Source organism: Sprattus sprattus, assembly GCF_963457725.1.
Source record: "Sprattus sprattus genome assembly, chromosome: 2".
In the NCBI taxonomy this organism is placed as follows: Eukaryota; Metazoa; Chordata; class Actinopteri; order Clupeiformes; family Clupeidae; genus Sprattus; species Sprattus sprattus.
In genome coordinates, this window is record NC_137921.1 from 14,913,306 (window position 1) to 14,924,664 (window position 11,359).

General features: G+C 40.2%; 1 protein-coding gene across 1 annotated transcript; it reads right to left on the reverse strand.

Annotated features, from left to right (window-relative positions):
• Window positions 1–6,816: 6,816 nt before the first annotated feature.
• On the reverse strand, window positions 6,817–7,544 carry LOC308381113 (protein ripply2-like; the record flags this gene model as incomplete). Its single annotated transcript, XM_080858628.1, has 3 exons — window positions 6,817–6,976; window positions 7,129–7,196; window positions 7,395–7,544. 3 exons carry the CDS (start codon window positions 7,542–7,544, stop codon window positions 6,817–6,819), a joined length of 378 nt encoding a protein of 125 aa, XP_080714754.1.
• Window positions 7,545–11,359: the final 3,815 nt, after the last annotated feature.

The window sequence follows — 11,359 nt, forward strand, 5'->3', positions numbered from 1 at the left end:
GGGAAAAAATCGATTATTCGATTTTTCTCGATTCTCTCTAAAACGATTCTGTCTCGATTCAGAAAAGTTCATAATCGATTTTGTAATTATTTATTTTTTTTACACATCCATTTTATGTTGAAATGCAAGCTGTATCGATTATTACATTGTTCATAGAAAGTCAAAATTACGACAAGGAAAAGATAAAATAGAGAAGCTAATTCATCTGTTGATTTTTCTCAATTATGAAACACAAAGTAGGAAGTGATTTTAGACTCTGTCTGAGTAGCAAACTCAAATGTTTTAAAAGTTTATCGGTTTAGAATTGATAATGGATTATCGGTTTAGAATCGATAATCGGGTTAGAATCGAAACATTGACCTCTGAATCGGAATCGAATCGTGAGGTGCCAAGAGATTCCCACCCCCTGTGCGTAGGTCTCCAGAGTATGAGGCATGTTTGGGTGAGGAGGTCACCAGAGTGTGTGAATCTGGGTTCAGTTAAGGCACTCTGTATTGTATCGCCTTTCACTGTGTTAGATTACTCGCATATTGTATCCACACACACTCACTCTCTCTCTCTCTTCTCTCTCTCTCACACGCACACACACACATGCATAAACATGGCACCATGTGCCCGGCCTGAACAGCTAACTGTTTTTAAAGTTTAGGTGAGGTGGTCTCCAAGGTGTGAGTGTGTGAATGTGGGTTCAGGCACAGACTCACTGTCATTTATCACCTTTACCTGTGTCAGATTATTCACATGCTACAAACGCACTCACAAACACATTCATGCTTACAGACACGCCTATTATGATAACATCACTTGTTCGTAGGCACGGGAAAACAGACAGGACAAACACACTCGATGTGTGGGCATGACAGCTATGGCAGAGACAGAGTAGTGTGCGGAACTTTTCAGCACATTAACAGTGTCAAACGAGGGGACTAGGATTAAAAATTCTGCGTTCGTCTGGTGGGAGAATTTATAATGCATTCCACACAGAGTAGCTAAGCATAGTTGAGAGTCGAAATTAATCTGTTGTGCTTATGTGCCCTGTGACCAAATAAAACTGACTTTATGAACTCACTGCACCAGTGAGTTTTCTAGCGAGTGAAAATCAAAGTCAAAAGTCAAAAGTCAAAGTCAAAGTAGCTTTATTGTCAATAACTTCACATGTCAAGCCATACAAAATAAGCAAAAGAACGTTTCCCACTCTCCTACGGTGAAACATATAAATGCACAGGCACAACAGCTAAGACAGGACATTACCTGATACTAAGTAGAACATATGACAAGACATTACATAATACAAGTAGTACATACAGATAAACGTATTGCAGCATAAGTTTTCTTATAAAGTGAGGTTATGGTAGTGCAAAGAAAAGGCAATTTGGTAATGGCAACAAAAAAACCATCCTGTAAGATGTTGAAAATGTAAGCATCAGGCATGTGAGGCGTTAGGCAAAAACTAGACGTGTGTACGGCATGAGGCTGTTTTGTATACAAAGACTGGTACACATAGAGAATTGCCCAGATTGTAAGTCTGTATAAACTCTGTGCAGAAAAGTGCCCTCAGAAAGGTCAGAGTTCAGGGCACGGGTCACAATGTGTGAACATGAGAACCAAGAGCCACACACACCTCTGTCTCAGTCATGCTGCTCACCTCTTTCAGTGTGTCAAAATCCTCACTGTCTATTAGCACGTCACATTCTCTCTCTCTTTCTCTCTCTCTCTCTGTCTCTCTCACACACACACACATACACACACACACACACACACACACACACACACACACACACACACACACACACACACACACACACACAAACACTCACACACAATGCATAGACATGGCACCCTGTGTCTGCACAGCTAACTGCTCCGCCCTGCTCAGTGTTTCTGTGTAAAGGCAATCAAAATTAGCATTTTCATGGCACAGCTTTGTGTATATGCGATAAAAAAAGATTAGATTAGATTCAACTTTATTGTCATTGCACAGAGTACAGGTACTGAGACAACGAAATGCAGTTTAGCATCTAACCAGAAGTGGCAAAATAGCAATAAAAGTGCAGAGTATGTGCATATGTAAATTGGAATAATTGAATAAATTAGATATATACAGTAAGAGTTAGATATGAAAAAGTAACAGAATTGGGATTAGCAGCAATTGAGGTAGGAAGTGTAGATAGATGTGAAATATATAAAGTGCAAGTGTAAGTATTAGTGGTGGTAATAAGTAAAAAGAAGTAAATGAGGTAGTAGTAATATAATGATTAGTAAGTGGTGTAAGTACGGTTAGTACAGTAAAACAGTAAAACAGCAAAAAAGTATTCTAAATACAGGTAATACAGTTAAAAGTTGGGTAACAGTAAAGTGGGACAAAAAAGACATTCTTGTGCAAATGTTTAATGTGCAAATGTTCAGTGGTTGGAAGGTGTGTGGCAGTCAAGCCGGGGTGGGGTGGGGGGGGGGGGGGGGGGGTACAGTCTCAGGGGGGAGGTGTGTATGGGGGGGGGGGGGGGGTTCAGTAGGGTGACCATAGACATATAATGTCTATGAGGGTGACAGCCACAGGGATGAAGCTGTTCTTGAACCTGCTCGTACGGGAACGGAGGACCCTGTAGCGCCTCCCAGACGGGAGGAGGGCAAACAGTCTGTAGCTGGGGTGTGAGCTGTCCTTGGCGATGCTGTGCGCCCTCCGCAGACATCTCTTGCTCTGGACAGCCTCAATGGTGGGAAGAGTGCAACCGGTGATGCGTTGGGCAGTTTTCACCACCTTCTGCAGTCTTTTACGGTCGGCAATATGAGATAAAAAAAGGAACCGGATCCAAATATTAATCCGGATTCAGGCAATCCAGGCTCTGTGTAAACGTGGCCTGAGTTTAATGTGAGTTCAGGTGAGGTGGTCACCAGGGTCTGAGTGTGTAAATGTGGGTTCAGGCACAGGCCCACTGTCTTTTATCACCTTTACCTGGTCTTGTGAACTCTGTAAGAAAAGCAAAAGAAAGACACTTTGGTATGTCTGTTAAATATTAATTAAAATGTAATATAGGCATCTTTTTATGTAAGTCTTCAGGCCCAGTGGCCTAATGGATAAGGCATCAGCCTCCGAAGCTGGGGATTGTGGGTTCAAGTCCCACCTGGGTCGTGGCAAGAAGCCATGATGAACATTTAAGGCAAAAAATCTGGGCCTCGTTTCCCGAACGCGCACTTAGCCTAAAAAGCACTTGAAATCGCTCGTAAGAGGATTCCTACGTTGCAGACGGGTTTCCCAACGCCACACTTAGCTTAAGTGTATCTTTCATTGAGAGGAATTCTACGTGTGGTCAGGACCAGTAGTAACTTCACACTTAGCGATGTAATCCACCAGGGGCGTCGTTCGACCGTCGTTCGGAAGAAACGGGAATTAAAAAAAAAAACATGGCTACTTGAAGCGAGGAATATTTTACATGAATAAAGCTATCTACACAACTTTTTATATGTTTATAATGACTCGGTTTGATCGGAAATGTGCTACGCAACCAATGCAGAGTATTTAGGTCTTGACTGAAGCTTTCAAACAGTAGTTTGATGGCACATTTAGCGCTTATGCCACCACTCCATTGGCTTATATGGTAGCTTCTAGCTAGATGGTTGTATATTATGTAGAAGAAATCCAAACGATGTTTCTGTGTATAGCACATCATGAGAATGTCATTGTTTCACCTGCCTATTCCCATCAAAATAGAAATAAAGAATATTGAGTATTTGAACATAAAGATTAGGCTATACAAAACTAGTGCATTGCCCGTAGGAATTATGCATTCTGTAGTGTTAGCAGACGTAGGGCTGTTGGGTAGTGTAATGGCAAGACATATTTGCACTCCACATAGGTACAGGTTACACTGAAGTATTATTGTGATGCATGTCTCCTTTTCATTAAGAAATGTGTTAATGGTAGCCTTTTTGGAGAGTTACCAACAAATAAAGTTTGAGATTATGTAGTGGATGCAGTTGAATATACTGTAGATGTCAACGTTGCTGTCTAAACTATAAACTAAATGTCATAAAGAAAGACATTATTTAAAATGAAGTTATGGTTGAAATAGGATCACTTCTTTATTGTAAGGGTAAGTGTAGGGCAAGAATGGTCATGCAGTTGGACTCAAATGTAGGTTAATTTTATTGAATGTATGTAGCCTACTGTACTGTATGACTTTGATGATGCTAGCTTTGACAGCCCACTCTCAGACAGATCGTAATAAATGTCCTTACAATGGGAACACAGTTTAAATAGGCTTCTCTGCTGGAGATGGCGTTACTATCCCCGCCCCGAATTTAGTGCACATTGCACGTTCGATGCACGCATAGGCTAGCTAATTTCACAGCAATTAACGTAAACAGGTCAACCTGACGTAAACAGCTCCTAAGAGCTACTTAAGAACTCGTGCACGTTGCGCTCGTGCACCTGACTTTAAGTTGATGGTTGGGAAACGCACGTAAATACAAAGTGCTACTTAGTGTACGATGTCGCGAAAATCCACGTAGGCCGTTAAGATACATCGTTATCGGGAAACGAGGCCCTGAGTTCCAAGAAGTCTGACAGTGTTACAAATCCAGGCTGTTAAATGTAAAAAGATTCTCACTGTACTGTAAATACTTGCACAGAAATAATGTCTCAAATATTAATGTTGAAATTTCTACAGTTACTAATTACAGTGGTGTATAGAAGGAGCCATACATGAAACCTTGCATACTCACTCTGGCACTAGTTTACCTGCACACTCCAATGCTTTCCACTCTTCTGATTGGGAAAAGAAAATAATGCGTACTTAGCACACTCAGACGTACTTATGCCTCAGTAAGAGTTAACTCAGACCAAAAATGTCAAAGGTTCAACCCTTGAAATTCTCAAGTGAGGCTGAAACGGATCTTAAATTGATTATAAATCAGTTGTGATTGTTTTGCACCAAATAATATAAAATAATATGATTTTGGAGAAAAAAGTAACGTTTGGGTGAAAAATGAGTAACGTTTGGAATTGACCTGGGCGAGAAACCAAGGATTTTGTAATTGTTCTGGGCCTCGTTTCCCGAACGCGCACTTAGCCTAAGAAGCACTTGAAATCGCTCGTAAGAGGATTCCTACGTTGCAGACGGGTTTCCCAACGCCACACTTAGCTTAAGTGTCTCTTTCGCTGAGAAGAATTCCACGTGTGGTCAGGACCAGTAGTAACTTCACACTTAGCGATTTAATCCACCAGGGGCGTCGTTCGACCGTCGTTCGGAAGAAACGGGAATTAAAAAAAAAAAACATGGCTACTTGAAGCGAGGAATATTTTACATGAATAAAGCTATCTACACAACTTTTTATATGTTTATAATGACTCGGTTTGATCGGAAATGTGCTACGCGACCAATGCAGAGTATTTAGGTCTTGACTGAAGCTTTCAAACAGTAGTTTGATGGCACATTTAGCGCTTATGCCACCACTCCATTGGCTTATATGGTAGCTTCTAGCTAGATGGTTGTATATTATGTAGAAGAAATCCAAACGATGTTTCTGTGTATAGCACATCATGAGAATGTTATTGTTTCACCTGCCTATTCCCATCAAAATAGAAATAAAGAATATTGAGTATTTGAAAATAAAGATTAGGCTATACAAAACTAGTGCATTGCCCGTAGGAATTATGCATTCTGTAGTGTTAGCAGACGTAGGGCTGTTGGGTAGTGTAATGGCAAGACATATTTGCACTCCACATAGGTACAGGTTACACTGAAGTATTATTGTGATGCATGTTTCCTTTTCATTAAGAAATGTGTTAATGGTAGCCTTTTTGGAGAGTTACCAACAAATAAAGTTTGAGATTATGTAGTGGATGCAGTTGAATATACTGTAGATGTCAACGTTGCTGTCTAAACTATAAACTAAATGTCATAAAGAAAGACATTATTTAAAATGAAGTTATGGTTGAAATAGGATCACTTCTTTATTGTAAGGGTAAGTGTAGGGCAAGAATGGTCATGCAGTTGGACTCAAATGTAGGTTAATTTTATTGAATGTATGTAGCCTACTGTACTGTATGACTTTGATGATGCTAGCTTTGACAGCCCACTCTCAGACAGATCGTAATAAATGTCCTTACAATGGGAACACAGTTTAAATAGGCTTCTCTGCTGGAGATGGCGTTACTATCCCCGCCCCGAATTTAGTGCACATTGCACGTTCGATGCACGCATAGGCTAGCTAATTTCACAGCAATTAACGTAAACAGGTTAACCTGACGTAAACAGCTCCTAAGAGCTACTTAAGAACTCGTGCACGTTGCGCTCGTGCACCTGACTTTAAGTTGATGGTTGGGAAACGCACGTAAATACAAAGTGCTACTTAGTGTACGATGTCGCGAAAATCCACGTAGGCCGTTAAGATACATCGTTATCGGGAAACGAGGCCCTGATGAAGTCCAAAAAGGTCTGGAGCTTTGTTCTGCTCCCCTTATTCTAGGTAATTTCACCCCAAATAATGATTTAAAGATTAAAATAACATGCACAGGTAAAACATCAACTTCACCATAAACTAGGTTTAGTAGTCTATATATTTAAATCTTTAAATTGTAAAATAAGCAAGAGAGAATACAACAATTTATAAGATGAAAAATAATTTATTGACAAGCTTCCTTTGGATATTTTAAAAATAAATAATAACCCTTCCAAAGAACATGATACCAAAAAAAGGGTTTTAATTAAACAGGTTTCCATATGGATTCATATTTACATTTTTGTACAGAAAAAATAAATTAGAAAATATATTAGGCTCGATCTACAAAGTCTTCTATCACATCAGAAGTACATTTTAGTTCATTTCTTTCTCGTCCTCCTCGTCACTGTCCTCGTCCTCCCCACTACTGGAGTCGGCATATGGGCAGATGGTCGCCTGGACGGGGTAGTTCCGGAGTAGCACCTCTGCATCCTGGTACAGATAATCGAAGCATCGCGATTTCGGCCAGAACAACCTATCAAAGATTACAAGTTCGAGTTAGACATTGCCGACCATAATGCTAATACATTTACAACAGAGGCAAAGGGGAGGTACACATTTTGATAGATGGGGCTGAATATAGAAAATTGTTTAAAAGAGATGGTTTTCAAGAACATATTGGCTTACTTTACAGGGTGGGACATGCCGTTGGGTTTCTTGACATTGGGTAATTCAGCAGAGATGTTCGTATATGCCTGAAATAGCAAAAAAAAAACATGAGCATTTGACGAGCAAACAACCAAAGCAAATCTGTTCATTCCATTCACCTTCATTTGTTAGTCGTTAATCAATTGATTCATTTATATTAAATTGCATAGGTTGTTAAATACAGAGGAGTGTTTCCTTCTGTGTGTAAAAGCAAATTTGACCAGTTATGAATCCAGTTAACTTACCGAAAGTGAGCCCATCTTTTGCCCACACTGCTCTGGTGTCCATGGTCTCCAAAACAGGTCGCGCTCTTGCACCAAGTTTTCAGTGATGTATCCAGCACGAGAGGTACTTGTAATCTCCTTAGTTCCAGTCTGACAGGTAGAGTGTTCCATAGTTCTTGCGAGTTGAACGTGCGTGTTTAGTCCTCAGAGTCTGCGGTGCATGTGTCCACGAGCCGGGGCAGCGTGCAATTTATACTGGAAACGCCAAATTGTGCCTTGACACCTTCACGCTGGCAGGCGACGCGTGCTACGAAGGAGCGCCAGCATGCGCCACAAGCGGGAGTGTGTTGAGGTGTCAACTGCGCAAATGGTCGCACTCCACACTAGCGTTTGTTGTGTTGTGACCATTACTTATATTTTCTATCAGTTTGAACTTTTAACTGTAAAATGTGCTCTGCTCTGACTAGGCTTAAACCTAGATAATAACACACTACATATTACAATCCACAACCTTGGTTGAGGGTAAAAAAATCCCCCCATACAAACGTAGGGACTTAAACCAATCCACAACACATAACATTCCACAAGCTGTAAATCTGGTCAAATAAAAAGCCTCCCTTTTCTGAAAAAAAGGCAATGTGCCTTTATCAAATGGCAAAGCATGTCTGAGCTCAACAAAATAGTCATTATGAAGATCGGGATAAGAGTTGTTTCTTTTTAGTGACAATCGAGGCTAAGTTTTCAAAAATGTTGTAAAACAAATCTAACATAAGTGCAATGGCGGCTCCATGTTTAACCCTTTTTATTCAAATAAAATAATTGAATTGATCAGTTACTGAAATAAAAGCTTTAATGACATTAAATATGAATTTATTTAAATATTTTATTGCATTCTGGAGGCCTTCTGCTGAGCTCATATTCAGCGCTGTCTTGAACACACAGAGGTGACACTCCTGACCTCTGTGCTGCTGTGCTCCTACTCACCTTCCTGATGGTCACACACCCGATTAAGCTGACTGACACCTCACCATGGGAACCTGAGGGTTTGGTTAGCATTGTTGCCCAGTTCAGAGTGTACTTTCATCATCGCCAATAACAACAACAGCCTGACTATTACTGTAAGCATGCACAATAGAATTTACACAGCGTCACTCACCACCTAAAAGGGACATTTTTAATGAAACACTGTTGCATGGCATCCTCAGATTCATTTTGATGGTACAGTCATGTGAAGGGGAGGTACTCACATTTGATATCCCCACTTGAAGCTCAAACTATTCACTACATAGGTTTGTGGGCGAAGGCACCAACCCTCATTAAAATATCTTTACCTATAATTTTTAACTTTACATCATGATGCATGCTAGCTTTAATCAGTGAAATCTGTATTGTTGTGGGTGTTTGTAAATCTTGCTGTCCATCCCCCTTTCTTGGCTGCCTTATAACCTATTCAGGTAATCAGCACAAGGGAAACTTCTGAGGTAAAAACGAGAAGCCACTCACTTTGACACTTTGAGAGTTTTTAATTGGCAAAGGTCAGTAAGACAGTACACTGATGAAACTCTAACAAAACCTTCATAGGAGATTTATTTATGTTATCAGTGCTCAGAGCCTTTACAAGTTCTAACCTAGATTAAGTTCCGTTTGTGTTTTGGATAGCAAACAGCACGACCTGAGTTCAGGGTTAGCAGAAGGTAATAGTGGTGACCTGGTGAATGGTGATCTATGCACGCGGTGGGTTCTCCCAGTTGTGGGTGTTGACATTGATGGCGTGTGTAAATTTACACCAGCTCAGTGGCAATGCTCACACCCCTCCATGGGAACTGGCCGATGCACTCACTGAGCATGACTGATGCGTCGTGCACACGAAGTCTAGTTTGTTTGCATCCGATCTGTATTCATAATACCGATAGCCCTATCATGAAGACGAACACTCTCTATCCGCACACGGTTTCCGCAACGATCGAAGTCTGGGGTAGAAAGTGAGTAGATTTGAATCGGTACGGGGGCTGGTGTTCGTCTGCACGGTTTCACGCAACCTGATGACGTCATTACCCCATCTTTTCGCGATCTCCAGCCACAACATATACAACTTGTTCTCCCTCAAAATCTCACTCGTGGTGGGCCTCGAATTCACTAACATTAACCCAGTCTTCTGATTTTTGATTAGCCTCCTATCTTTATCTCATTCTTCTTATTCAGACGTAACATAACTTTCATGACCACAAATATAAATTGGCCAGCGATTTAATTTGCTTTTTTATTCATAAATGTATGTAAAATGGACGGAGCAAAGCATCATGGGAAATGGGATGACAGACATGTCATGTTGTACTGTTCCAAACTCTTTATTATCAATAGAAAAAAATATTAATTTTCGCATATCCTTTAGTCTAACCACTGATTTTATTAACCATCATAATGTAATGTTGTTAATTGGAGCTTGAATGTCTTGTGTAATGTGTTTATCCTTGTGCTTTTTAGACTCTTCTTCTAGGTTTTTCACGTTTTTTCAGTTGTGTAAAGCGCCACCCACAGGCGTGAGGTATGTACTACAGCCCGTTCAACACAATCTGGTGGCTCCGTTTTTACGCAAATCTCTCGTTGCCAGCCTCCGTATTTACGAAATTAAAAGATTCGATTGGTGTGAAAAGTAGATCCGATTCGGAGGCCCTAGACTTCGTGTGCATATGACCTGAGGTCAGAGTTCATAACACACGCAAAGGTTACACATAAAGGTATTCGTGATGGAAAATATAGAAGTTACCTCAATTATTTACTGGGCTCTGGATATGTTACAACTGTGTTATTACCATGCTTTTACCAGGACCCTAAAGATAATGTATTCTCCAAACTGTCATATATATATATATATATATATATATATACACTCACATGTCACATGCACAAATACCCCAGACAGACACCCACTTTCAAGTACTTTATCAATTTGCTTACAACAAAAGGCCACAGATACTGTAAAGGCCATTTTAGATTGATGGCCCTTTGATGTGTTTAAAGCAAACAACAAAAACAACTGTAGAAATCACTTCATCGCACAATTTAAACTTACAGATTTCTAATCTTGTATTAATTTAAATTCTTATGAGTTCTGGAACAGTTGATGTTAGGGATCTACCTTACACAGGTTGATGTATGCATGTGATGGTTTCTCCCTAATGCAGGTGTTGATTTTCTAACTGAGTGACTGAGTGTGCAAATTTACACCACAGCAGTGGCAAGGCTCACACCCCTCAATGGGAACTGAGTCAGTGCTGGGATCATCTGTGGAGTGTGTATGACTGAGGTCAGGGTTCACAAGGGTTACAGTTTTATACACAATAGTCAATAGAGTAACACGTTTAGGATAAATCAATTTATGAACTCACGACCCTAGAACAATGTTATTACTGTCCTTTACCAGTATCTTCAAGACAAAAGTTTTCTCTATCCACACACGTACACACAGGCAAACACACAGACATACAACAACATACACGTACACCTGTGATATTACTGTACAACTTTTCTGTTAACACATTTGATACACTGAGTCCAGTGGCAGAGTGTGCTGAATGGGAGCTCAGCAGAGACGTGACAGTACAAGGACTGACAAAAAACATTTGCAACAAATTGAATAATTCAAGTAAATGAATTAATAATTTATTAATATTTGATTAATTAAATGATTTTTAGATTTAAAGTACAGCATGATTATGTCCCATGCAGTTCATGTGCAAATATGAAAGAGGCAGATCCTATCCTCAGCTTCCAAATTGGTGAATTCCTCTCCTCTTTCCAGACTGTGTTCTCAGATACTTTCACACCATTCACCATCCGGGTCTGATGATAGAGTTTGGCCCACTGAAACATCTGTGGTGCATGCGATTTGAGGGTAAACACCAGTACTTTAAGAGATTGTCCCACAACACTAGTAACTTCAGGAATCTTTGTTACACCCTCTCCAAAATATACCAGTGTTGGGA